Source organism: Strix aluco, chromosome 4 (assembly GCF_031877795.1).
Source record: "Strix aluco isolate bStrAlu1 chromosome 4, bStrAlu1.hap1, whole genome shotgun sequence".
Classification (NCBI taxonomy): domain Eukaryota; kingdom Metazoa; phylum Chordata; class Aves; order Strigiformes; family Strigidae; genus Strix; species Strix aluco.
The window spans coordinates 45,235,465-45,261,161 of NC_133934.1; the positions used below are offsets into that span (position 1 = coordinate 45,235,465).

Here is a 25,697-nt window from a genome sequence, read left to right on the forward strand (position 1 = left end):
ATTTAATTACAGAATCCCTGAAAGTACCAGACATCAAATAAAACTTATTTTAATAATTTTAGTGAGTCTTTGCATTGAACTAATCCTTTTAAGCATTGATCAACAGGCATTGCAAGTGTTTCATACATTTGAGCAGGTCTAATTAGTTAGCTAAATATAAATTTAGATATTAAACATTGAGCATTACTTAGTGTGTCTGTTTTATTTCTTGTGGTCTCTATTATGTCTATCTATGGTTATAAATAATACAGTTGCATTTGTAGCTTTACCTTTCAGCATTTGCAATCCATAATGCAGAATTTCTCATTTATAAAGTGACTTTATTTACCATGGAAGGAATTGGAGAGTGGCAAGAAGCTTGTGTGAGTTGCTTATTGCACTCTCTCAGGTAATAGCTTCATCCTGAGAAGACCACTTCTTTCAAAAGGATGTAATCCTGGTAAAGTAGCGTAGTAGAAATAGGAACTGAATGAAAATACTGTGAGTATGAAATGGATTAAAGTGTCAAATTAAAAGGCACTTAAAATGCAGAAATGTCTTCAAATGGAGATACCTCCACAGTGTCTTGCTCTACTTCAAAATACTTTTCATATTTAAATTTTGCTGTCCATTTAAGATGTCTGGTATGTGATGAGATGCTATACTTTGATGCATTATCTCAGCAGATTATTCTGTGGTGTTGGATATATCTATTTTCTCTCCTGATTTTATCTTTGAAATAATTTACAAATAATGTCTTACTGATGTGAGGGATAAGCAATATTGCACATCGTTACCATGTAGTTACACTTGGTCCATCACTAAGGAAGGGTGAGTCAATTTTTTGTTTAGGGAAGCATTATGTACCAGTTGAGGTTGATTGTCTTTCTGATAGAAAGCGTATCTGAATTCATCCCTATTAAAAATAGAAGATTGGGAGTGTTTTTTTACGACAGAGTGATATGTTTTTGTTAAATTAAACAGAAGCAAAGCCAATCTTAAAATACTGATAATGAAAGAAACTTGATCTTCTTATTTTGAATGTGTACATATATCTTCTAAGTGTTTACTCCTCTTGTATTCTGTATGTGCTTATATGATATATAGCACTTTTAAATGTGCTACAAGGTGCCTCTTCTGGTTTTAAACCCTTGAACTCTGTGGAACTTCTCATGTACCTAGCTGCTGTTATTAGAGGAGAAGGAAGGAATGCTCTCTCTCTGCTTGGTATCATTTATTTTGTAAATAACCAGATTGCAATAAGAATGATAAAATGTCCGTGCCAGTTTTAACTCCCATACAGGATTCAAAGGTTTAAGTCCCAGTTGGAGATACATGGTTCACGACTGCCCAGAGCAGGGTAATTAGGTCCTGGAGAGGAGTTATGGAACTGGCTAACTCAAATTTCTGTAGAAAGCAAAACCTAGTTCAAGCATATCAGTGTCCCTTTGCAGTTGGATTAGTGATTAACTGGTTAAATTGGTTTGGGTAAGATTTCAACTGTTTGGTATGATGCTGATTTAACTATTGGCTCAAAAGCAAATATTTAGTTTTACTACAGGAGGTTAAAGATACCCTGTTTGCAACAAGACCATTGGATCAGTAGGAGCTGTGTGACCAATTAAGATGTAGGGTTTAAGCCAGCAGACAACTTGTGGGTAATGCCCAGCTGTAAGACAGAGAAATCAGCAATTCCACAGGCTCCTTAAAAAAAAGGTGTATCACCTATGGAAGCAACTGAAGAAAATCAGAATACTGCTTAGAGAGCTATGATAGGCAAAAGGAAAGTCTAAAGTGAATCTTTAAGTTCCATTACTCTTCCAGACTGTGTTTCATGCTGGTGCAGGGACATATCTGCTTCTTTTCCCCCTGTTGGAGTTAAAACTGCATAGGGTGCCTTTTCTTACAAAACAGTCGCCACCTGCACTACTCTAAATCCAGCTGTTAGAGCTCTTAGCTAATGTGAGAGAGTGCCAGATTCAGCTCCCTTCTCTGTGCTCAATGCAGTCCTATAAAGAGAGTAAATCTTAAAAAATATGACTGCCTGGATGAATTAATTCATAACTGGATACTTTGTGGATAAATCTATTTGATAAAATTCGGTAGTGTGATAAATTCAGTGATGGCAAAATATGTTAAGGGTGTTGATTTATTTTTCGTTCAATGCTGGCTGGATAATTTGTATTTACTTTCCTTATTTAAGAATAAGGCAATCACTGCCAAAAATGATATAGTCTGCAGAGACATCTTTGTGAAATCCTGCTATGAAAGCAAAAGTGGTCACCATTAGAAACCACTTCTGCCAGAGTAGAGTCTCAGAACCAGAAGTGACCTGCAGAGTCTCCCAGGAGAAAAAAGAAACTTTGAGCACTCATTACTGTATCGCTTACTGTTTACATCTTATTGCCCTGTGCTGTGAAGTATGAACCAGCTGGCTTTTTCGTCAGTTTTCTAATAAGGCTTATGATAAGAAGTGATAGCTAATATTGCATAGGTCAGGTAACATTGACTTGCTGTGGGATTAGTTCCGTTTTAACCCAATTTAGTGAATACTTTTCAGTCCTTAACATGGAATAAGATCCTACATTTCCTTTTGATTTCTTGTGCAGCTACACAGTGTCGTCAAGGCAACCTGCTCCAGTGTTTTCTTTCTTCCAGTAAACTGTCTCAAAACATCGCTAGCCTCAAATCATTTCTTGTAATATGTGGGGTCAGACACTTCACCAGTATGCACAAAGGCACAAAGCTATTACTTTCTTATTGGCTATCATGTCATTACAGTGAATAACTTTTTGCTCGAGGGAGAATGTGTATATTAAAGCTTTTAAAGTAAAAATAGTTCTATAGCATTTATATGCTATTGTGATGCCTTGAGGATGTAAGGGGCTACTTTGTTCAGACAGTAGTATTCCTAATTTTTGAGAAAGAGTAATAGAGCATTACTGCTAATTTATCTGTATACAGATAGCACGCTGTATTTTGCAGAGTAATGTTGTGTTGCATTTTGTGCCATAACAAGAATAATAGATCTTAGCTTTCTCATAGTGATAGAATTTGGGTTAGCTTTCCACCTCCATATTTCTTTCTCTTCCATTCAACACAGCTTTTATTCACACAGCTGTTCCAGTTCCCATGGACTTCTGATGAGAGATTCTGACCTCTTGTGCCTCATACCTTGAAACCATCATAACATACCCTTAGGCTGGCAAAAAGCCTCCTTACTGTGATACTTTGCTGGGACACCAGAATCCTTCCTGGAGGCGGAACAAGATGTTTATATTGTTACTGCTTAGAACTTTAATTCTTTTAAGAAACAACAAAAAAATCTTATACCAGAAAATGAAATGAAAACTCCTCTTCTAATTAGCTGCTAGTAAGCAAATTGGCTACTTCTGCTGCTCAGTAGCATTTGCAAAAGCAAAGGGAATTCAGGAGGTTGTCCGGCTCTGGCCATTAGTGGTGTTATCCACTATTGCACAGAACCATAAACATGAGCTCTGGGATATACAAATCCTTCTGTGATTTCTGAGGCTGAAATAAACAGTTTGGTCTGAGCTGTTTTACAGATGCAACTTGCATCAAAGGTTTTCACTTCCATTTTACTTAGAAGGTCCTACCCATCCTGCAGTTCATCAGCCTCTCACTTATTTTTTAAGAACTTGGGGTCTCCTTTTCATTTTTTATTTCAGCCCTTTCAGTGTTCCGTTGCACAGCTTGGCCTCATCAATAGTTATAACAGAGGAGGGGCTGGGTAGCTGAAGCATTGAAAATAATTAAGTGAATCTTTTGATACTGGCTTTACAACTAAAGAAAATGTAAAGGGAATGGTACCCCGACACAAAATATATAGCTAGTAATATAAAATTTAAAGAGCATAGTCAACCCAAGCATTGACCTAAAGCAGTCATCGTTATTCATGGACTTTTGTCAAAACGCCATTTTTACAGTTTAATTTTGAAGCTAGGGATTTTACCAGCTCTAATGGGAGTGGGCTTCTATTCATTATTTGATTAATGTATGTATTAATCTCTCACATAAATAACACATACAATTTTATAGTGGTTATTTGCCTCAAATTTATTTTGCCTGGCACCTATTGATATGAGGATGATCTGAACTGTGTTTTAGTTCACAGGCTGATGCACGCTTGCTGGTGGAACACATGCAAAAAATGTCTTCTCTTGAGCACAGAGATGTTCTTTTCAACATAGCAAAATGGTATTTGATCTAAAATATAATCAAATGGGATAATTATAATTTTTTTAAGTTTTATGATTTTTAGTGTTAATTTAATTTTATTCCTGTATCATGTTATTAAAATGACTGGGGGGGGGGGAGGGGAAGGAACTTTTTCTCCAGGATATATTCAGATCTTTATTCATCTGCTCCAATTTGTATGTGGCAAAATTCAAACGTATGGCATTTTTGGAGGTCTTTCAGAATGAATAGCTTCCCTCAGCTCTTTGCCAGAGCACTAAACTGTAGTTTTGTGTTAATCACTGTAGCCTTTCCTCAGCACAAGTTTCCTCTATTTAATTTTTATTTAATTGGATCAAAAGAGTCTCTCTCTTGTGGGAATATTAAAAGACAGAGAAGGTTATTGTAGCTATTCATTGGGAAATCAGTATTCTTGCTAAAGTCATACTTGTAGATAATGAAGGATGTCAGCTCTTTTTTTTAAATCTTGGTTATATGGCAATTCAGACATATGCATATACACTGTATATATAGTTGCAAAAAGAAGATATGTCTAGATATGTTTAAACGACAATGTATATAAAAATATCAGGGGTTTGCCAGACAAGAACATTTAAACCAAGCCACATCTTTGTAACAATTCAGACTGATTTGGTTAAGGGAAGCTCACACGCTATACAGTGTAGGTCAGTTGCTCTTACAACTTCAGGAGAAAATAATGGCCATATAAAAAGAACGAGTGTTCAGGTTCTATTAATTTGGGAGGGGTGGGGAGAAGAATTTGTAAGGCCATCTTTGATCTATAAAAGTGAAGAGTAGAAAATGAGATAAAAATACCACTTTGTTCAGTGACATTCAGATATGGCTGTTTTCCATTTCCAGTCAATTGTACTCCTTTTTTTGTAAGACTCCTTAGCATGCAAAGGTACCTTCGTGCCCTTCTTTTCTCTGCTTGCTGCTATACTTCTTTCCATTCCTGTTACAAGGCATGACGCCGAAGGGCCTAGGGCTCTAGCGATGTAATACACGCTTCTGTAGGCCAGGTTGCACAGCAGGTTCTCCAGGTAAATGGCTTTAGGATTTTATTCTGTAAGATACAAATTAGAACTCTAAGAAAGTTTACATTTTTAAATTACTAATTTTTACATATTTAAATTACTAATTTATCAAATGGAAGAATCAAGGACATGATCGGTAAACAAAAAAGACCAAGCACATTTAGTACAAGGCAGTAATCAGAATTTTTATGCTTGTACTAGTCTAAGAGAAGGCAAACTTAGGTGAAAAATATTTTCTAGGTGGAAAGTGGAATAACTAATATTCTGTTGTAACTCCTAGAGAAGACTCTGTACATCACTTAAAACTACAGCTAAATAAACAGAAAGTATATTTGTTGATTTAGCTTTTCAGGTGTCACCAGTTTTATTTCATCAGCTCTAATTTCAAAATGCATGTTTCAAGGTACTTCTCAGCAGGCTAGACAATTTGATATTGAGGAAATTAAGCAGTGTGATGAATACTGAAGAGAAGGTGATTCAAGTAAAGACTTTCTAACAAAACTGTGATCATATATTATAACTATGTCTTAGGTGCCTAAGGGAATAGTTCTTCAGAGAAATTTCACTTTAATTAGACAGGACTAAAGAACATGGAGAGGCATACAAGACTATGGAATGGGATGTTGATCTCCAGCATGTTGCTATATCCATCTTTCTCTCTAACTTCTTTTCTTTTCCTATTTCTACCATGCTATACCAGCCTTCAGTCCACATCCATCACACTATTTAAGACCAAAATACACTAAGATGTGCAAAGGGAACCCATGCTACTTGGTGTTCAAAGACAGAGACTCTGGCACAGGCTGTTGAGAGGTGGTTTGTTATGGCTGCTGTAGTGAGGAAGGACTCATGATTGCTTTGACACTGGCACCATCCATCTCAAATCCAGCATTGAGCATGTGTCATGGCTGCTCTTGTATCACCCATAGAGTACGTACTGCAAAATGCAGCACCCCTGCCTGCTTTGGTTGGAAAAGCTTAACTGGCCTTGCAGCAAAATCATGATCTGTGCTTTGTGGTATGGTAGATTGATTCACTGATTCTTTTTTTTAATGTTTTCTTATGTGCTGATGTTGTTTGAGGGCTGGACTGTGATTTAAAGGTATTTGCTACTGGGTGACTGGATGAAAATGTCATGCCTTCAATGAGGTGTGCTGCTCTTTTGGAAAGACAGAGTAGACGAAGGTGGGAGATGACTAGCTGCAAAGAGAATAAATGTGACACACAAACTAGATCCTTTCGGTAGATAGAATTATTGTAGAAATATTGTAAGTAGAGCAGCTAATGGTAGCATCTGCTTCCGTTCTTAACTGAGATAAAAGTTAGTGGAGACATAGATTCTATCCCTTTTTTCCTTTCTTCTTTATAAAGGCATATGCCCAGGCACCTAAAGTAAATCTTTTCTAGAGTTCTAGATGTGTGCCTCTTGTTCTTAGTACCAGACATTCCCCATAGTTTTGCATTATGGTGATAGTTCACTCCTGATTTTACCTGAAGTTTATCTGTCAGGATTATCTTTTTAGATGTGGTAGCTGAAGCGTACTGTGCTAGGAGATAATGATCCTTTCCTTACATAGTTTACAAGGCAAGAAAAGAAACAGCAATTGTAAAAGAGAAGCTCATAATAGTACCGAAGGCTGATTATGTAGACCTCTATTGAACAAAGAGTTGGTTACTGTTGTTTCTGCATTCAAAGAGGGTGCTTGGAAAGTAAACGCTTTGTAGAGTACTTTTACATTCTATATATTGATGTAAAATAATTTCTAGCAGATGGGAGCTAGGAAGAAGCTCCAAATATGGAGAGATTATGCTATAATTACTTGCCACAGGGTTTCTTGCATGTTTCTCTAAAGCATCTGCTGTTGGCCTCTGTCCGAGACAAAGCATTGGATGAGAGGGACATGAGGTCTGGCTATTCCTGTATTTCCAAAGCATAGCATTTTTATGTTTAACCTGTGTTGGGATGATTAGAATGCGGGTACTGAAGTTTTTCTAGTTGGTAAATGACAAATATTCTCAATAGTACTTCCAGACTGCAAAAACAGCTACTGCATTTTAGAAATAATCTTCTCAAATTACTTAATACCCCTATTCTACACTTTTTAAGGGTCTGCTAATTGATGACATATACTGCTAGAAATTGTATAAGTTTGTGAAGAGTGCATACTGATTATATCACTCAAGTCCAGTTCCTTTAACTGTCACTTTAAAAAAGAAATATAGTGTTGTCTTGGTTTTGATAAAACTGAATTATTAGTTCTTTGCAGATGATAATCTTAAAGTGTATCAAAGTGAGATTTTTCATTATGTAGTTCTTTTATTACTCTAAGCATGCATATCACACATAAAAGTGAAGTATAGTATATTTGTTTTTAGAAATGCACCCATTTCTGGTTCAGTTTTAAACTTTTAATAGCTGTTTTAAATACACCATTCATTTGAATTCCAGCCAGTTTAGTGTCACCTAGGGATAGAAATAGATTTTAGGTAAACTTCAGACAGGTTTGCCAGAGAAGGATTTGTACCAGTTCATCTAATGAGCTAACTAGATCAAGGTCAGGTTGTGCATAGATATGGCTGCATGATGCACCATATGACATGGGATTTTAAAAATTTATTTTATTTTTGTGTTCAGTAGGGATCTAATTCTGGTCTTCTATTCTTGATACTTACAAGAGTTTCTTCTCTGGGATGTATCTTTTGACAAAAGGCAAATGACAAATACGGTTTCTGTGTTTTCTGTGAACCTACTCAGTTCTTCCTCTCTGAATGTGCTCTGGATGTGTTTGGGGAAAAGAACACAGAGGAGGTGTATTCTTGGCCCAAACCCATCTCTTTTCAACCATCAGACCTGGCACATTCTGTTGGACTGTATGAGAGGCACTTCTCATCTTAGAGCAGGATGCAGTGAGGCATGCTTTGTCCTTCTTTAAGATGCAGTCCCCCAGGCACAGGCTGTAACCACATGTTGTTTAGATGGCACAGAGTGTCCCAAAATGCTTTTATTCAAATTACAAGGTTTGAAGTCTCATCTTTCTTCAACACTTCAAATCTGCAGGAGGCTATTTTGTTCTCCCAATGTGTGGAGCCCCGTTGTCTTTTATTACTATTATTTCTTCCTCCTCCACCCACTGCACAAATTCCGTTCCTGCAAACTACCATTGCAGCTGCTTTCCTCCAGCTGCTAGGTTGATGGTAGTGAACAGTTAGCCGTGGAGCCTGAGCCAATTAGTACTGCAACAAGTGACCAGAAAACCCTCCCTAACCCACAGAAAATAAATAACTCTGAGCTACATGTTCAGACTACTGACATATCTTCACTGCTCAGCTCACTTCATCATACACTGCTCTAGCTCTTAAGAGCTTTTTTCAAAAGTGCTGGCTAGATCCTTCAGGCCTGGTTTGAGATAAGAAAGATGGGGTTTTTCTGTGTAGTCCTAGTCTGTGTGCAGAGTACAGTTTCTACAACAGCCCCTAGTAAATAGCCTTCATTTTGCGGGCATGATTATTTCAAGATAGAGGTTGTCTCAAAGTCTTTCTTTAGATTGTAGAAAGAATTCAGAAAATGTTGCATAACGACTTTAGCTCTAGGTGAGAGCAGAAGGAAGTCCTTCCAGCTGCAGGTGCTATTTACATTACATTCATTGTAATTTTTTTACTAAATGATGGATAGGGAGAAAAATGTCAGAATGGAAAAAAATTAGCAATGTCATGCCCATACCAGATTCCCCTGTCATGCCTCCTTACGGGCAATTTTTAAAAATAGGGTTCCTAAAAATACCCAGGAGTTAAAAGTCCAAGCATTCATAGCATGTTGCAAAGCAGCCCATTAACTTCACCTTCCATTTGGCATCCTCAGTGATGAGCCCCTGCAGGAGGGAGACCTTCGGTTTGTAAAGGTGTGAATCTGCAAACCTGCAGTAGATACAGAGTTGCTTCAGGAAATCTATGTAGACAAAATTTTGTGACCAGTGTGACAGAAGGTTACCACTACCAGGAGGCAACATGTGGACACAAAATGGCAGATGGGGACAGGCAGACAGTAAATCTACACTCTGAAGGTGGGGAAAAGAAACAGAGGCAGCAAAGTTTGCAGAGTGCAATTCTGTGGTGTGGTAACAGCTTTTGTGTGAGCAGTGTGAAGCTTTTGGTTCTGCATTGGGCCTCATGAAACCACTTTGCAGAAAGCTTAATGTATGGGAGGGAATTAGAATTGCAGATTTACTTCTGTCTATAAGAAGAGAGGCTGTATTGGGATCTCTAGGATATGAAGCAGCATCCCCACATCCTCAGACAATCTGTTTACACAGGATATTAAAAAATATCCATATTTATTTGTTGTATATTGATTAACCAAGCTTTTATTAGAAGTGACATGCAGGGAGGCAAATTTTGGTCCTTCAAAATATCAGGGATTTTCTCAGACTATGTTACAGGAAAGGGAAGTGGTTGGCTACACATGATTTAGATGTTCCCTGTGAGTAAGCTATTAATTTTATTTTTTTTTTCCCCCCAGAAGACTCATGACTACATTCTGTAGCTGCAAAAGTGGGTTATGAAATCAGTAACCAAATAAGTTTCAGAGCAAGATAGTCTTTAAGAAATGAAACCAAAACACGAGGTAGAAACCTAGAACAGGGTATAGTTTTACAGCTGCCACTTTCAAGATTATTACAAACTTCTCTGTCAGTAAAGCATAGGAATTCAGGCTGAGGTGCACGTCGTGTTTTAGAAGTAGCTGTAAGTAGTGGTTGGGGTGGGAGGGGTGTTTCTGATCACATTTAAAATTCAGCTTCTTTCCTTTGACAGTTCATTCTGTCTTCTTGGTAGGAACCTCTGAAGCAGGTAGTGTCCTACCACCCTCCAGTGGTTTGCAGAGCACAGTGCAAGTAATGATCAGAAAGCTTATTCAGAAAATAAAAAGAGGGCTGGGGATATTTCAAGCTTTCTTCTCGGGATACGTACTGGTTATGGATTTGTTTGGCGACTTGTGTAAAAGGCCTTGTGGTTGTTAGATGTTATGAAGTGTTTTAGCACACCTGTGCAGCATAATGATACTCATGTGATTGCTTGCATTTGCAGGACATTAAGCCATCCACATCTGTGATGATTTCTAGTCTGTGTTTGTATTGCTGCCAGGATGAAGGAATCTCTGGGTAATGACAATCGGATATACAACAGAGAAGGGGTCCTTCAGAGGAGGCTGGGCAAAAACTACAGTGTTTGTCTATCAATTTAGTGACAATAATTTGCAAGTCATTATAAATGTCTCCTCTGGCTCTTAGTCTTCCATTTCTTTCTCTCCTTCCAGTCTCTAAAGCACCTTAGGAGTATTAACACATAAGTTTCCAAGGAAAATTGCATCTGGGCACTAACTTTTGTGTTATTTTTCTGTTCTTGGTGACATCTGATATTCTATCCATGGCATGTCACAGTGTCATCAACCTGATGGCTGTACATTTTTCTAGATCACTGATGAAGATAATAAAACGTGATGCAATTTATTTTTATCTTGCCATCGTGAATGTAGAGAGCCATAAGAACTGCAGAAGCTTCGAAATACAGCAGGAGTGAATTTATCAGTGGTTAAGGAGGCATTAACGCGCTGTGTGACATGGTAGCACAGCACAGCTCCAAACTTACCCACCCAACTTTAGGCTGTATCAAGTCCTACACTATAAAGCACAAATAACAGGGGCTGATGCTTTCACTGCTCAGTGTAAGCTGTCTTACAGCCTGTGCTATGGATTTTCAAGCAACTTTCATTTCACTTAACTGTGCTTTTATCAAAGCAAGTCTGTGCTAACATTAACAGTTAAATGTTTGATTTAAGCCTATAGCAAAAATCCTAAAATAGTGAATTGTACTTTTCTGGCTTATCTACTAATATCACTCATCTAGTAGAGAGTGACAGTAGTCACATAGTACTCTCTGTTCAGCCAAGCTAAAATAAGTGAGTAGGACAGGAAAATTACCTCAGCTACCACAGGGATCACCAGGAGTAGAGCACAAAGTTTAATTGAATTTCCTGTTCTGAGCTCAGCCCATCATGACCGGAGTTGAGAGGAGAGCTGGGACTGCAGCTGGGGCTGGGCAAAACAGAAGCACAGCTTTGGGAGACATTAAGAGCTGTAAAATGCTCCCAAGTACTCTGATCCCCCCTGTGTCTGTCTGTGTGAGCAGGAGTCTCTCCTTGGTCTTGTTCCTTTCTTGTATCCCAACTGGGAGCACAAGGTGCTCTGCACAGTCTTCCAGCTCCATAACCACCCATGCCCTGGCGGCCTCTCCCAGTCTCCTGACAGCCAGCTTATTTCTGGTGTGATAATGTGTGTGTGGATAGAATAGACATGCAGACATGCTGTCTTGTGGGAGAAGAAAAGAGGCCAGAGAGAGGAAGCTGAGTCTGGTAGGCCTTGGCTTGCTTTCTGGCTGGATTTGATCATAGGATGTCAGCAAAAAAGGCCTGCTTTAGCCCATTTCTGCTAGCTCCCTCTCCTGATATAGCTTTCTTGTAAATGTCAGCAGAAGGTTGTGAGCTTGTTCCTTTATTTACCTATCCTGCCTGTTGATCATTTGTTTGTGTCTTTTTTTACACCTACAAAATGTTTACATTTAGAGTAATGGGACCAGCATTCTTCTTTAATTTTAAAATTCTATATGAAAAAGCTTTATTTGACTGGGCATTCAGATCAACACTCTAAGGCTTTTGTGTATGTTACAGAGAGCAACTATTAGCCATAATGAGACTGCAGGTATACATGACAATGAAAACTTAGCGCAGAATCTTCTCTCCAGTAGACCAAAGAGTGTAGTGTTGGAGTTGAGATGACAGAAAATTTCTGTTTAAGAACATAATTCATTCTTTATGTTCAACATTCATCTCTCATAAAGCATCCACGGGTAATTGAAGGGTTAAGGTAGAATCTTTTCTTCCACCTGGACAAAGACAACTTTTTCTTTGGAAAGAAAGCCTGTTGTGAGTCTTGAATTGAATTTTCACTGCAAAAAGGATGAAAGTCTCCAGGTCAAATGCTGTGTAACCTGATGACTGTAATGATATGATAAGACTGTGATGATAATGCCACAGTCTATCTGCTCTGATCAATGCTACCTACATGAACTACAATGAATATAAGGTTCTGGTTTTTTGTTTTATTCTTTTTAATGCCTTCCATTTTTCCAGACTGCCATACAAAACATGGAAGCTTAGTTTTCACTCCTAAGTAGATGTATCAGAAACTGAAATGAGGTATCAGCTGGTAAATAAATTGCTAGCTCTGTCTCTTTGTATATTACTCAGGAAATATTTCAGTTCTTCTAAACAGTTATTTAAGCCTTGTGTTCGTAAAATTCTGGCAAGGGCTAGAAAATCCTCCAGAGATTGTGTACTGCTCTAAAACTAATGGCAGGAAGAAGCATTTCTGTTAGCCCTCTTGGTGACATTGCATTGACATTCCTCAGCTTGTACTGCAGTTGTGCTCCTTCGAAATGTGACCAGAGAGCAAACAGTGTTCAGGCTAGAATAATGGCCATATTAGTTCAGGTTAAACTCTAAGCATCTAGCTTAGATGCCATCTCCAACCCTAGCCATAAGCAAATCAGGGAAATTTGTTATTTCCCAAATGCAAGCCAAAACAAAATTTAAAAAAACAGCTGACCAAGAAAACTCAAACAAGGGAAACAAAGCCAAACTCATACCTTCAAAGTAAATGTATAATATCTCATTGCTCTGAAGTGGCCAGGTTTTTTGATCCATCCTTAGCACCTGGAAATTATGAGGAGCCGCAGCCCAAGTGTGCTGGAGGTCCGTGTAAGCGGAGGAGCAGCTTCGCTGTCCTGGTGGCCAGTGGATGGCCACTGTGGCTTGGACCCTGCAGCACAAGTCCAATCTTGCGTTAGCACGACTGCAGAGAGGTGGCACTGTTGTATTGTGTTTTGTACTTGCTTCATTCCTTGGATGCTAGAGACCAACTCCGAGATCATTCATCGGAATTGAGGCATTTTAAATGTCATATTCTTCATCTGTTTTCAAAGGCAAGCATTTTAGTAGAGAAGGGTTTTATTTTAAAGAAGTGCTGAAAAAAATTATGTCTTCACAAGCGAGATTAAAAAAAAAAAATCGCCTCAAGAGTTACATTGTTCAAATGCAGAAAATAGCCTATTTCATCTTAAAATAGCCTTAACTCAAGCTAGGATTTAGTGCCATAATTCACAAACATATGCCTGGAAGATCCTTCTTGTGTTACCGAGGCTGTTTGACTGCTGTCATGTACAATAATGTCCACGTAATCGTCTTTTCGAGTTTGTTGAATTTAATCCTCAATGCAGTGCATTTCTTATGCTTTTATTTTATGAGAAGACTGTTCCACAACTGCATTCCTCTAATTTTAAGCAACTGAGAAGAGCGAAGAATAGTTTAAGTATTACAAACTAATGTGTGGGGTTTTTCTTCTTTCATCACCAGAAGTGTGCATCAGGTAAAGTTAAAACAAATATTCACCTTTTACCTGTCTATTAACATGTTATGGCTGTACTGCAGTGAAATTACTTTAGATGTCATTTGTGAGCAGACAGAAACAGAACTCTTTATTCCTCCGAATCTGTGAAAATGAGCTCATTATGAATTATACAGTGACAGTGCACATACTACTGTAATGTATATTATAAAAATAAAAGGATTTGTTAATTTTATTACTGCTTGGTTTTTTGGTAAAAAGAGCCAGAATGGCCTGATCGGTTTATTGTAAAATTTTACAAGTCTGATTTTTTTAATTACTTTTTTTTTTTTTTTTTAATTACAGTGGGAGAAACTACAGATGACAACAAGTGAGAGGAGGAAAATAGTTTGTTCAGTCACATTCCATGTAATTGCAATTACCTGTGTTGTTTGGTCACTGTATGTTTTAATTGATAGAACTGCTGAGGAAATTAAACAAGGCAATGATAATGGTAAGTATCTTTTACCTTCTTCAGTCTTGTTGATAATGCAGTGGATGGCTTTGAAAGGCAGCTGTGTAACCAGTCACATTCTGTTCTTAAATAACAGCTCACTGATACATGGCTACATCAAATACTTTAATGCAGAAGTAATGAATGCATCAGTGTTAAAAGCTTATGTTATGCCCCTGCAGAGACACCTCTACTTAGTGTAATCATTACAACAGCTTAACTGGCCTGCTAGTTCTTCCTAGGTTAATCTCCCATTATCTAGATATTTCTAAAGCTCAGACAGAAAGATGAGTCAAATTCAAACAGCTCAGTGCAAGTTCAGGTCATAAAATAGCAATTTATTTGTATTACCCACTTGAACCTTGATATCCTGTAAAACACTATAGAGCCCTTTCATCAACAAACTTCCTAATATGAACTTCCAAGAGACCATGTTCCAGTTGTGTTAGTCCTTCATGTGGGACTTAAGTAGCATGGAAAGCCATTCCTGCGTCCTTTTGAATAGAATTTCACTGTGAATGCCCATATTCCAGTTGTGTTTATTGTGAGGGTGGTCAAACACTGGAACAGAGAGGTCATGGAGTCTCCATCTGCAGAGATACTGAAAACCCAACTGGACATATGTAACAAAATGCATGTTTAACGTAAGTAGGTTTCTTTTTTGACTATACTTACCATATTTGGAAACTGTATTCCAAACTGAACTACTGTTTTCCATTTCAAATCTAAGCCTAATAGGTCTTAAATTTAGGCTTAAATATGATCATGATGATGAAGAGGATAAAAAGCTTTTGAGTTTTGATCTGAATTGACTTTAAGCGCAGTAGAGGGACAAAGGTCTCTAGCTTTAGTTAACATGGAAAACAAAACAGGTGGAGCTTTGTGTCTTGATAGTTAGATAAATATTTGATGATAGTCCTGATGCTTGCCTTTCTTGCCTATGAGAAGAAAATATGTAACAAGCCTCAGTAAGTCACAGATGAATGTATACTACAAGTCTTGTTTTGCATTCTTTCTAAATGGGTAACCCTGTTTTTCATCTCAAAAAACTATCCCTGAGGACAGGAGTAGGAATGGCTTTGAACTTCTATTTATGAGTACAACTACATCACCCTACTCATTAAAAAGGGGAAGGGTATTTCTGTGGATTAGCTGAATTTACACAACCAAACAGCTAACATGGATTTTTGTTGTTATATAGAATATGTAAGAATCACATTAATTAATCCCGATAGGCTCAGAAAGTATTTATGATTTGTATAGAATTTAGTGTTTGCCAAATGCAATGGCTGATTCTCCACACTAAAAAATGGACAAAGAGATGCTGTGGAGCTACTTAAAACATGCAAAACTAAGTGTTTGTGAAGAGAACTCTTTTGCCCCAAAATTTGCTTGTTTGGGGGGTGGTGTACTTTTACAAAATCAAAGGGGAAGAGATATATGTAGTTTGCCTTTCTCTCCATTTTCTCTGTTTAAGTGGGAAATGCTGGGCAAAAGACAATGAACACTGGAGGAAAAACACTTTATAAACATATTTTGAGGAGAAGAAAAACTGAAAGCCCTGAATAATACTAGTACTGTTTGTTAATATTGTGTAAGTTTAAAAATTCCTTTTTCAAATGTACCTCTCAAAATATTTAAAGGGATGTTATTTCTCCTTATGAAAGCATATGACATAAATAAATGAAAGTGTAAACCTCTTAATTTGTAAACCTGTCACTGGTCTACAGAAAGGCCAATTTAAAATATATTTTAAATATTCTAGAATTTATATGGCACCGGTGGTAGGGAATCAAGTTTCACATAAATTTGCTCTGCTTGAAGAAACAGGTCTAGTCTTAGCTGAGCTTTGTCTCTCCTAATAAATCTTGAGTCTGTGAAAATATGGCAATCCTGGAATATACTGAAAGGTACAAAATTCACTGTGCCATACCAGTTAAGCAAAAAATGATGCTTCCTGTATTACCATGGAAGCAGCAGCAGCAGCACATCTTTACTGCTAAGAGGTGGAAGAAACTCTGACGGAAATCTGAGCCATTTATTCAGCCTTTCTTCTGAGCTCAGCACTCCAGCTGTGACTTCCTGGCTCTAAGTGTCTTTCTTACCCACTGATGGGCTTAGTCAGATGAAACCATACTGTTTTCATAATTAAGAGCAAGAGACAATGATTTTTAAAACAGTTATTAAAGGGGAAAAAAAAAAGAAAAAACACGTCACTGGATATGACATCTTAGTAAAGTATTCTTTGTTACTTCCTTTTGTCCCGAGAACAGGGGATTGAAGAAAGGCATGACTAAAGTTTTGCGAACAAATTTCACAAATATAACAGGATTTGTCCCTGGCAAGTTCAACTAAGTAGAGTAATAGTGGTTAGGGTGTATGCTTTCATTTTGCTGCAAATTAAAAAAAATTAATTGGCTAGCACCATCACTTAATACATGGTTACCATTTCTAAGTACTACTAAACAGTCACCACGACAGGGAAAACTAGAAACATTTTGTGTGGTTTTGCAATAATTAATATTCTTTTGGTCTCTTTATTTAAATAAAAGCTCAATTCCTATATGTTTAACAGTAAAAGGGATACCTAAAGTTCATGAGACTCACACAGCTGGCTAAAAGTAAAGACTTTGTTTTGAGGAGTCCAGGTTACCCAGGGCTAGGAGGTCAGACTGGCTCTTCACTGAAGCCTTTTTGCTGAGTCCCAAAGGAAGACAGATTGCTTTCCTGCCTGTGGCAAATTTCTTCCCTGTGTAAAACTTGGGTAAAATTCACAAATATCACCAAGTTGTGATATATCACCAGTGGCTGAATACAGCATCTGCCAGGTACCTTGAATACTACACTCAGGAAAACCTTCCATATAGGACCAACAAAACTATTCCGATTGTTCAGTCTGACAGCATGAGCACTGATACAGAGGTCTGACTCTTGTGTATAGCATTTAATCTTTAAATCATAGAATCATAGAATAGTTTGGGTCAGAAGGGACCTTAAAGATCATCTAGTTCCAACCCCCCTGCCATGGGCAGGGACACCTTCCGCTAGACCAGGTTGGTCAAAGCCCCATCCAACCTGGCCTTGAACAGTGCCAGGGAGGGGGCAGCCACAACCTCTCTGGGAAACCTGTTCCAGTGTCTCACCACCTTCACAGTGAAGAATTTCTTCCTTATATCTAATCTAAATCTACCCTCTTTCAGTTTAAAACTGTTACCCCTTATCCCTGATAAAAGAGTCGCTCTCCATCTTGCCTTTAAGTACTGGAAGGCCGCTATAAGGTCTCCCTGGAGCCTTCTCTTTTCCAGGCTGAACAACCCCAACTCTCTCAGCCTGTCCTCACAGGGGAGGTGTTCAATGTGTAATGGCTGGTAGCTGTTCCTTTATGTTAGGCTACTGAATGGTTAAAAAAAGCAGATGTAGTGGTATGAATTAATGAGAAGACTGTACTTAATCCAACATTAATTTATTCTGTTAAAATCTTAAGAACACATTTACGCCAAAGCAAGAAATTTTAACTTTATTCATATCATAATCAAGTTCAAATACTCTCATCTCTAGGTTTTTTTTTTTTTTGTTAGCAGCCATATATATTTCTGTAAATATCACTGTGATTGATCAATGCAATGAGAAAAGAACAGATACACCAAAAACTGTGAAGTTACATTTTTAGTACACAGAAATATAAGTTCTGGTTTTTGATATAGGTGTGTTCAGGGGAAGGGTTGCACAGACAGCAGGAAAAGGAGGCCAACAAAGGCAGATGATGCAGGAGATCAGAGCCCTTTCCACTAGCTTTTTTTACTATACCCTGGCTTCAGGATGAAGCTAGGACCAGGTAATAATATTGTAAATGTTGGTGTTCCAGGTACCTTAAACAGTGTCATGTTTCTAGCACACCTGAAACAAAAAACAGTTGCTGTTGAAGATGTGCATAATATTTCTAGGCATCCAGTTATCTCAGTTTTGGTACTTGTATTTTTGCTTGAGCATGGTATTGAATATGAGGGTATTATCAAAGAAAAGTAAAACATTTTGGTTTTGACTGTGTCAAGCATTATGCTTCCTTTGTGCGGGTGGTCTTGCATTTCTTATTTGACCAAATCATGGTGGAGTCAGTTAAAAGTGGGAGGCACATGTAGTTTCTTGGCTGGCTTATGGGATAGGCAACTGCTGCTGTTTTCTACTTCAGCCACCACTCCACCAACAGCATGTACATACGTGGGAATTCTTAGCAAAAGGTTTCTTTTCAAAATATTTTACTGAAACTTAGTACTTGATATTGAATGTATAACACTGGTAATAAATATAAATGTTTCATTTCAAAGGTGTCCTTGAATGGCCATTTTGGACAAAACTCGTTGTGGTGGCCATTGGATTCACGGGGGGCCTGGTATTCATGTACGTGCAGTGTAAGGTTTATGTTCAGCTGTGGCGCAGGTTGAAAGCCTACAACAGAGTGATCTTTGTTCAGAACTGCCCAGACACTGCCAAAAAGGTGGAGGAGAAGAACTCTTCGTGCACTCAGACCTCGGATGTCAAGGATGCAGTGGTGGTGCCAGTAGCACAGACAGGTACAAACTCTCAGTCTGCAGCTGAAGAAACATCATCTGCGGTCATGCCAGTTTGACAGAGACAGCATTGTTTCTTCCTTGCAGAATAAGGCGTAGTGTTTTCTACACTACAAATGCTAAAAGAGAGTAGAAATGACTGTGCATTTTTTTCAGTTAAAAAAACAAAAAACCACACAAAAACCAAAACCCTGCAAGGAAAATGGATCCAGCAAAGCAACCTGTTACTGTATGGAATGTGACCATTTGTGAAGTAGTTTCTCAACTAGTCAGCAAGTGTAGTGAAAGTGGAAGTGTAGAAAGTGCAATAGAGAACAGGTTTAACAGACAATGCCAAACCAATGTGACAAGAGTACTTTTTTTTTTTTTTTTTAAATTGGATGGCTGGGAAAGTAGAAACAGACCTGATATTATAATTTTGTTTACAGAAAACAAAAACCTTTTATCTGTTTACTACTAAAAGTTGTATTTGTTATTTATCTTCCTAAAGATAGCCTTCAAAACGGTACCAGTGGAGTTATATGCATTAACAGAATCGAAGAATAAAGAGCTGTATCACAGCACTCACTCTCTAAGCCTTGTACGGTAACACAAGTTCACGTGACTGCAGTGGAGCCTGAATGTTTGGGCAGCTGTGTCAACTAAGGATATTTGAAACATTTGAAGGGTAGCATTGTTTTTAAATATGTCTGAATTTTTGAAAAGTAAGCAATTTCAACCAGTATAAACTCATGTCTCCAAAAGCTACAGATATTTAAGTATAGCTGTCAGCAAAATAAGTACAGGAAGGAGGGAATGTGTAGATACGTATTTAGAAGAGCAGCTCAGCTGTTTGTTTATTTTACTTTGTAAGAGTGAATTAGACATAAATTGGATGCACAAAATTTTAAGGCAGAACTATAAATTTAAAAAATGCAGTTTACCACAGAATCACACAAAAGTAAATTATGTATTATCAAAGGTCTGAAAAAGGATGACACATAGGGAAGATGGAAGCCATTTTTGGTTTAATTTTTTAAGATTCATGATACAGAAAGGTAGACATAAGATAATATACCTATGTATCTTAAGAGAACATTAGTTTTTATCTCCTTTTTCTGAAAAGTTAGTTTTTACCTTCCTTACTGAAAAAATAAATCAATGGTTTCACTCTGTACAGGTAAACTTGAGGTGTTAGAGATTCAACAGTTCAGTTGTTAACTTCGTGTTTTGAGCATTCTCATATAAAAATGAAGTGTGAATAGCATTAAAGGGTGCAATAGATAAATGAATGTAGATATAATACTGTGTCCAACAGGGTGAATTATATATAAAGAACCAATTTTGTGATTCACTTCTCATATCTGTGATGTTTACCATCAGGACACAACAGCAAGTATTGACTTGGAGTAGTTATGTACTAGCGTGGACAAGTCTGGAGCCTGAATGTAATGTATTTTTAAAAAAAAGTTAAAAGTTCTTTTTTGATCTTGTGTTTCGGTGAAGGAGGAAAAGCAAACAAGCAAATAAAGAACCAGAGTAAAGAGGATAGGCAAGCACAGGTTCATTCAAACAGGGCAATCTGCCACAATTACAAGTGAACTAGACTTCTACAGAAGCCTTGCAGTTGCTAATGGTAAATTTCCTCTTTACACACTCAAATATCTACAATCATCCCATTCTTGCAAATATCCAGGGTGCTGGGCCTAAGATGTATTGGAGTTTATATATTAGGCATTCCTTTGTGAATGTATTTACTGGCTTAAGGCTCAGGGAATACTGGAAGTAGCAGTATTAACGAGACATGTGTTCAGTCCGTTATGTTCTTTTGTATCAGAATTGCTCATGTAGTTTGTCTGTGACTAAGTGACTGTCACCTGGCTAGACAGGACACAAAATCTTGGTGAACAGGCCCTAAGTACATATTAATATTTGCTCTAACTTACTCCAGGCAAATCAGATTAATGTTTGTAAGTTTTTTCACAACACACTTTTCATATAAAGTAACTTTCCGATTATACAATTGCGAATTGGAATTGTAGCAGCTTCTCATTTGAAATGACACACAAGAGTAACCAAATCTGTTTATAATTGTGGAGGAGACTTCAGGTCTTCACAAAATGATGACAGTACTAAGGAATGCCTCCTAACTACACATGTTTAAGATAGTCTGCAAAGGCATGGTTTTCAAAAAGTGTAAATCTACTTGCTAAAAAGTAAATCTCATGATACCTGAAGTTAGACACTTAAAATTACTAGCTGCATATAAATGTTTGGAATGATGTTTACAATAAAACCTGATGAATCATAGCAAAATTGACTGACAAGGAACACTATTAATGGAAGAAAATTAAGAGCTTTCTGAAATAAAGAGAAAGTTTCTTACTAAGTGACAGCAATCCTGCTTCTTTAGCCAGCTTGTTCTTTGACCTGCTGTTGTAGCATCATGACCCCACTGAAAGTATTTTATTCCCTATTTTAACAGTTTACTGGAGACTCATTCACATTGTTTTTTTCTCGAACAAGTATAAAATTCAACTCAAAGATACCTGAGGCTTCTGAAAGCAGATCTGTAGCATCCAACAAGATTAATGTACATTTTTAAAAATTCACTGAAGAGTTGACAACAGAACAGACAACTTGCAAAATTTTATACTAATGACTTCAAAACACTATTTTGGCACTCATGTCAACTACATATGCAACTGAGCTTACAGTTAGTTAAATATAATGGAGAAAGACTTCAGCTGAAATTCCTCCTCTCCCTTTGAAATACTAATTTGGACAGCAGGAAAGGGAGCAAAATGGGACATTGTCTGCTGAGACAGACAATGAGACAAGTCAGCAGCAAGAGGGATTACAGAAGGCTTGAAGCAGTCTTTAACCTTTTAAAGTATTACAGTATTAGCCCATGCATCCCTTTCTCAGGTGCTGTGGATATTCTACAGCTTTCAGGGATTTCATGCAAGATTGGAATTTGTTTCTGAAGCAGCGTGCAACTTTTTCAAGAGGTCAAGGAGCTATTCACACCAACATGCCTTGGATACAGGTCTGCATGAATAAGGAAGGGGCTTGAATACAGACACTGCAGCTGCTTATCAACCAACGTTTTTTCACTCCTACACAAAGCACAATTTTCTGTATCAATTTAATAACCACAGGTTTCTATTGTGCAAAAAGAGTATACTGAATGTTTTAAGACACATTCTAAGACTTTTTAATGACGTATCAAATAAAGATCCATATCAAACTGCCTGTATAGCCACAGTGCATCTCAGGCAAATATGACGATGGTGGAATTTAGCCTGGCTAAACCCACAAGGGCAGAACCTCTGGTGTCAGATCAGACCTGGAATTTTAAACAAGATACTCCTAACCTGTGAACGTGCATGTTTCTTTTCCCATTTTAAGTTACAAGCATTATAAAGTTCATTTCAAACTGGCATAAACATACCACTTTTGACTATCATTAGCATTACAAAGATTCTCAACTAGTCCAACTGTGCCATTCACACACTGCTCTATCTGAAGGCGGTGTTTATTTTGTTGTGTAGAAATAAATAGTAATTCCCCATTACCAGAACAAACCATTTATAATTTCTAATAATGCAATGAAACTTACTCTATGATGAAAATACTTTACTGTGTATAATATTTGGAACTACAAGTTTGTGTTACTTGTTTAACTCCCTCTCTTTTGCAAAAGAAAAATTGTATGTTTTTGTGGGTGAATGTATACTGAAAGACAGAAGGTAAGGGAAACAAAAGTAATATATCTGCTTATTGTTGTGAAAACAATGTATTTGTATTAAACAAATGACCCAAATTACTGTAGTATTCTACATTTGTCACTTTGTTATATAGAGCATCACATGCTGAACATAAAGTGGCAAGACCACACTCTTGCAAGAAAGGTGAACAATATACTCAGCTGCGTACTTAATACTGATAAACTTGCTAGCTCAGAGTGGCTAGTTTTGGGTACCACACTTTGGCAGAATGCTCAGGAAAATACCTCACAGTGCAAAAACACTTGAAAAGAACTGTGGTTGTTTAACTTGCAGAAAGTAAGGCTGTGAACGGGTTTCAGCTCCATAAAGAACTCCCAGAAAGCAGCTAGTTGTACCTCCATAGCAAAATGGACAACTAGTACTGGGTTTCAACTGCAGGAAGAGAAGAGGAAGAAAACTTCCGAAGGAGACCAGTGCTTTGGAATGAACTGTTTGTTATATGTGATTGTGCAATGTCCAACACTAGAAAGCTTTAAAGACGGGTTGGACAAAGAGTTAAATGGTTTAAAGTTAATCCCACCTTAGACTGTCAGAATGGATCATGTTTCCTTTTTTATTATTTTAGACTTCTACTTGGTGAGAATTTCTCCTTTTCCAAAGAACGGGAGATAAACGTTTTCTTTAGTGAAAAGAAATATTACATGTTTGCGTTATGAAAGAATCTGTGTACTTTAAGTCAGGCGTAAAATCAAAGTATCCTATCTTGATAAATACACAGCATTCCAACCAAACTATAAATTTAGTTTTCTAAAGAAAGAGAGTTGTAGACACCTACCCCATATCTTTCTCCTAGTTTGTCAGCTGGGGAGAGAGTGGGCTAAGTTTTGAAACCTCACAGTTCTAGCTGAAATAAGTCATCATATGGCTGGTGACTGCTAAGAATATACATTCAAAATGCAGAAGTGTTCTAACAAATTACATTCCCTATATCCAAGACCAACAGATTGTTCATTTTGTTAAAGCTGCCTTAACTAGTTCATCATGTAAATCAAAGATGGAATAACAAGATATAATCTACAAGATATAATATGGAAGAAACAGCATAACCAAAGAAATTTTAGTAATAAAGACATGTTCATTTCCATTTATTAGCATATGGAAAAATAAAGCCAAATTTGGTTTTACAATTAAGAGAATATACGTATAGGTCACTATGCCTTTTTGCTTTGTACCCGAGTTTGATTCTCTTTATGAAGGGTACTATTAGAACACAAAACACATTTCTGTTCAGTTTGCTATACATGTAAACAAGGAAATATGCTATATGGTATTTACCCACAACTCCCCTCCAATAAAATATTGAGGCTGTTCTGCATGAGCTTTATCTAAAAGTCAAAAAAACTGTCAGTTAACAAAGAACTCACCAAAAGTACTTTGAATGGTGTATGACATTTCCACTGCCTATGACATGGAGCTCAGAAAATAACCGTGGGATAATTTTACACCAAGGTTGAGGACAGAACAATTCCAGTCTGCTAGAGAGTGTGGGACCTGGGACAAACTTGCCCTTCTAGTACTTGCAAATACTTATGAGTGATACTAACAACTGAATCACAGAACTTGATTTTGTTTCTTTTTTTTTTAAACAGCTCAAATATATGAATATATATGAAAATACAATAATCAGCACTATTCTGAATAAAAACCAAATAAGACAGGTCACAGTAATTCTTAAGTTTGTCAACTAAATTAGGTCTTTTTTTAGCAATGGATAACTTCTCTTGAAAGCCACATGGGAAACTGTCCAGCCCGTATGACACAAAGGATAACTTTTTCTTATTTCTTTAAGGTTATCTAATTTAATAAATGGCATGTTATCTTTTTCTTCTTCAGAACTACCATATAGTTAAAATGCCTTTAGACCTTGTGCAATTTATAACTTGAAGAAATAAGGCTATAACGAAGCATGGATCATAACATCTGTGTACGCATATGTCTGGGAACATGGTAAACATGTTCTATAAAATTTAATAATGATTCACAAACAGCATAGAATTGAAGAGTAATGTAGTAAGATTTAGAACAGTTATATAAAAATAAATGCAGAAAAGAACGACAAACCAACCAAAATCCTGATGGCTCTCAGAAGCAAGACAGCTACTTACAAGAGCCCTGAAGAACACAGTCAAAAGAACAAATCAGTCTAGAACAAAGTTCAGGCAAAGGCTTTAGTCAATCTTCTTCAAGTGCCACCTTACCTCTAGGTTTGCTAGTACATTTTGAGGAAAAAGAATAACATTACATTTAAAAAGTATGGGTAACGATTTTTGACCAGTTCATGTCCTAGCAACAGGTACTGTCACTTTATAAATTTTCAGATCAGCATGTTACAGTTTTGGTTGACTACGTGCGAACTTGAATATGAACTGACGTTAGTAGAATGCTGCCACCTTTCTGTATTTCTTTAGAAAATGCTTCTGTCTTTAGAGTAATGCTGGCATTTTGGTCTAACAACTTTAAATTGTTTTCTTTTTCATTTGTAATAGGTAACTAGTTACATGTTAAACTCTTCCTTTTAAAGAAATTGGGCAGTATTAGAAATACAAGCAGTTAAGTCTTAGAGAACTTGATTATAGGGCCACTACAATAAGTCTCCCACTATTTTTAGAGTTTCATTATAGGCACTCCACACAGGATCTTGCTAGCTGTATTTAAGGCAACAGCTTAAATTGCAGTGCATAAATCACAACACCTCATTAGCAAAGTTTCTTACCTTCATAAAACCTACTTTGTCTGGGGAAGAAAGTCTGGAAGTCAATGATAATGAAATTTTACTCTTGAAAGAGCTAGAAGATAGAAATGTCAGCATTGTATTATGCTGAAACTGACCAAACAAGCCAATTTCACATATTTCTGTAGTGTGGGCATCTCTTTGCCCTCTACTAGAAAACTAAGCCTAGAGGATTCCTTAAGCAGAGAACTTCTTCTGCTGAGAAAAAACAATAATGTTCTTTTTTTAGTACTCTTCCCTATCTGCCAGGTGTCTAGGAAAAGTTCTTTAAAAGTTGGACTCCCAACATACACATTTTTGGATCCCAGACTCTGCCCCCACATATGGCAGTATCATTACAGAGATGAGTAAATATGCTATTGCAATCAAAGAGAAAAATAATAAACAATTCACACATAAGATACTCTTTAAGTATATTCCTTGAACTACTTAGGAATGGCTCAGA

The 25,697-nt window shown here is 37.2% G+C and overlaps 1 protein-coding gene across 5 annotated transcripts in view; it reads left to right on the plus strand.

Annotated features, from left to right (window-relative positions):
- The window catches only part of MARCHF1 (membrane associated ring-CH-type finger 1), a 250,242-nt gene extending 227,686 nt beyond the window's left edge, over positions 1–22,556 (plus strand). For all 5 annotated transcript variants that reach the window (XM_074822904.1, XM_074822905.1, XM_074822903.1 and 2 more), the window contains 2 exons: positions 14,036–14,183; positions 18,509–22,556. In XM_074822904.1, the coding sequence (XP_074679005.1) occupies positions 14,036–14,183; positions 18,509–18,810 (450 nt within the window). In that variant the 3' untranslated portion in view covers positions 18,811–22,556. The remainder of the gene's footprint in view (positions 1–14,035; positions 14,184–18,508) is intronic.
- The last annotated feature ends 3,141 nt before the right edge of the window (positions 22,557–25,697 follow it).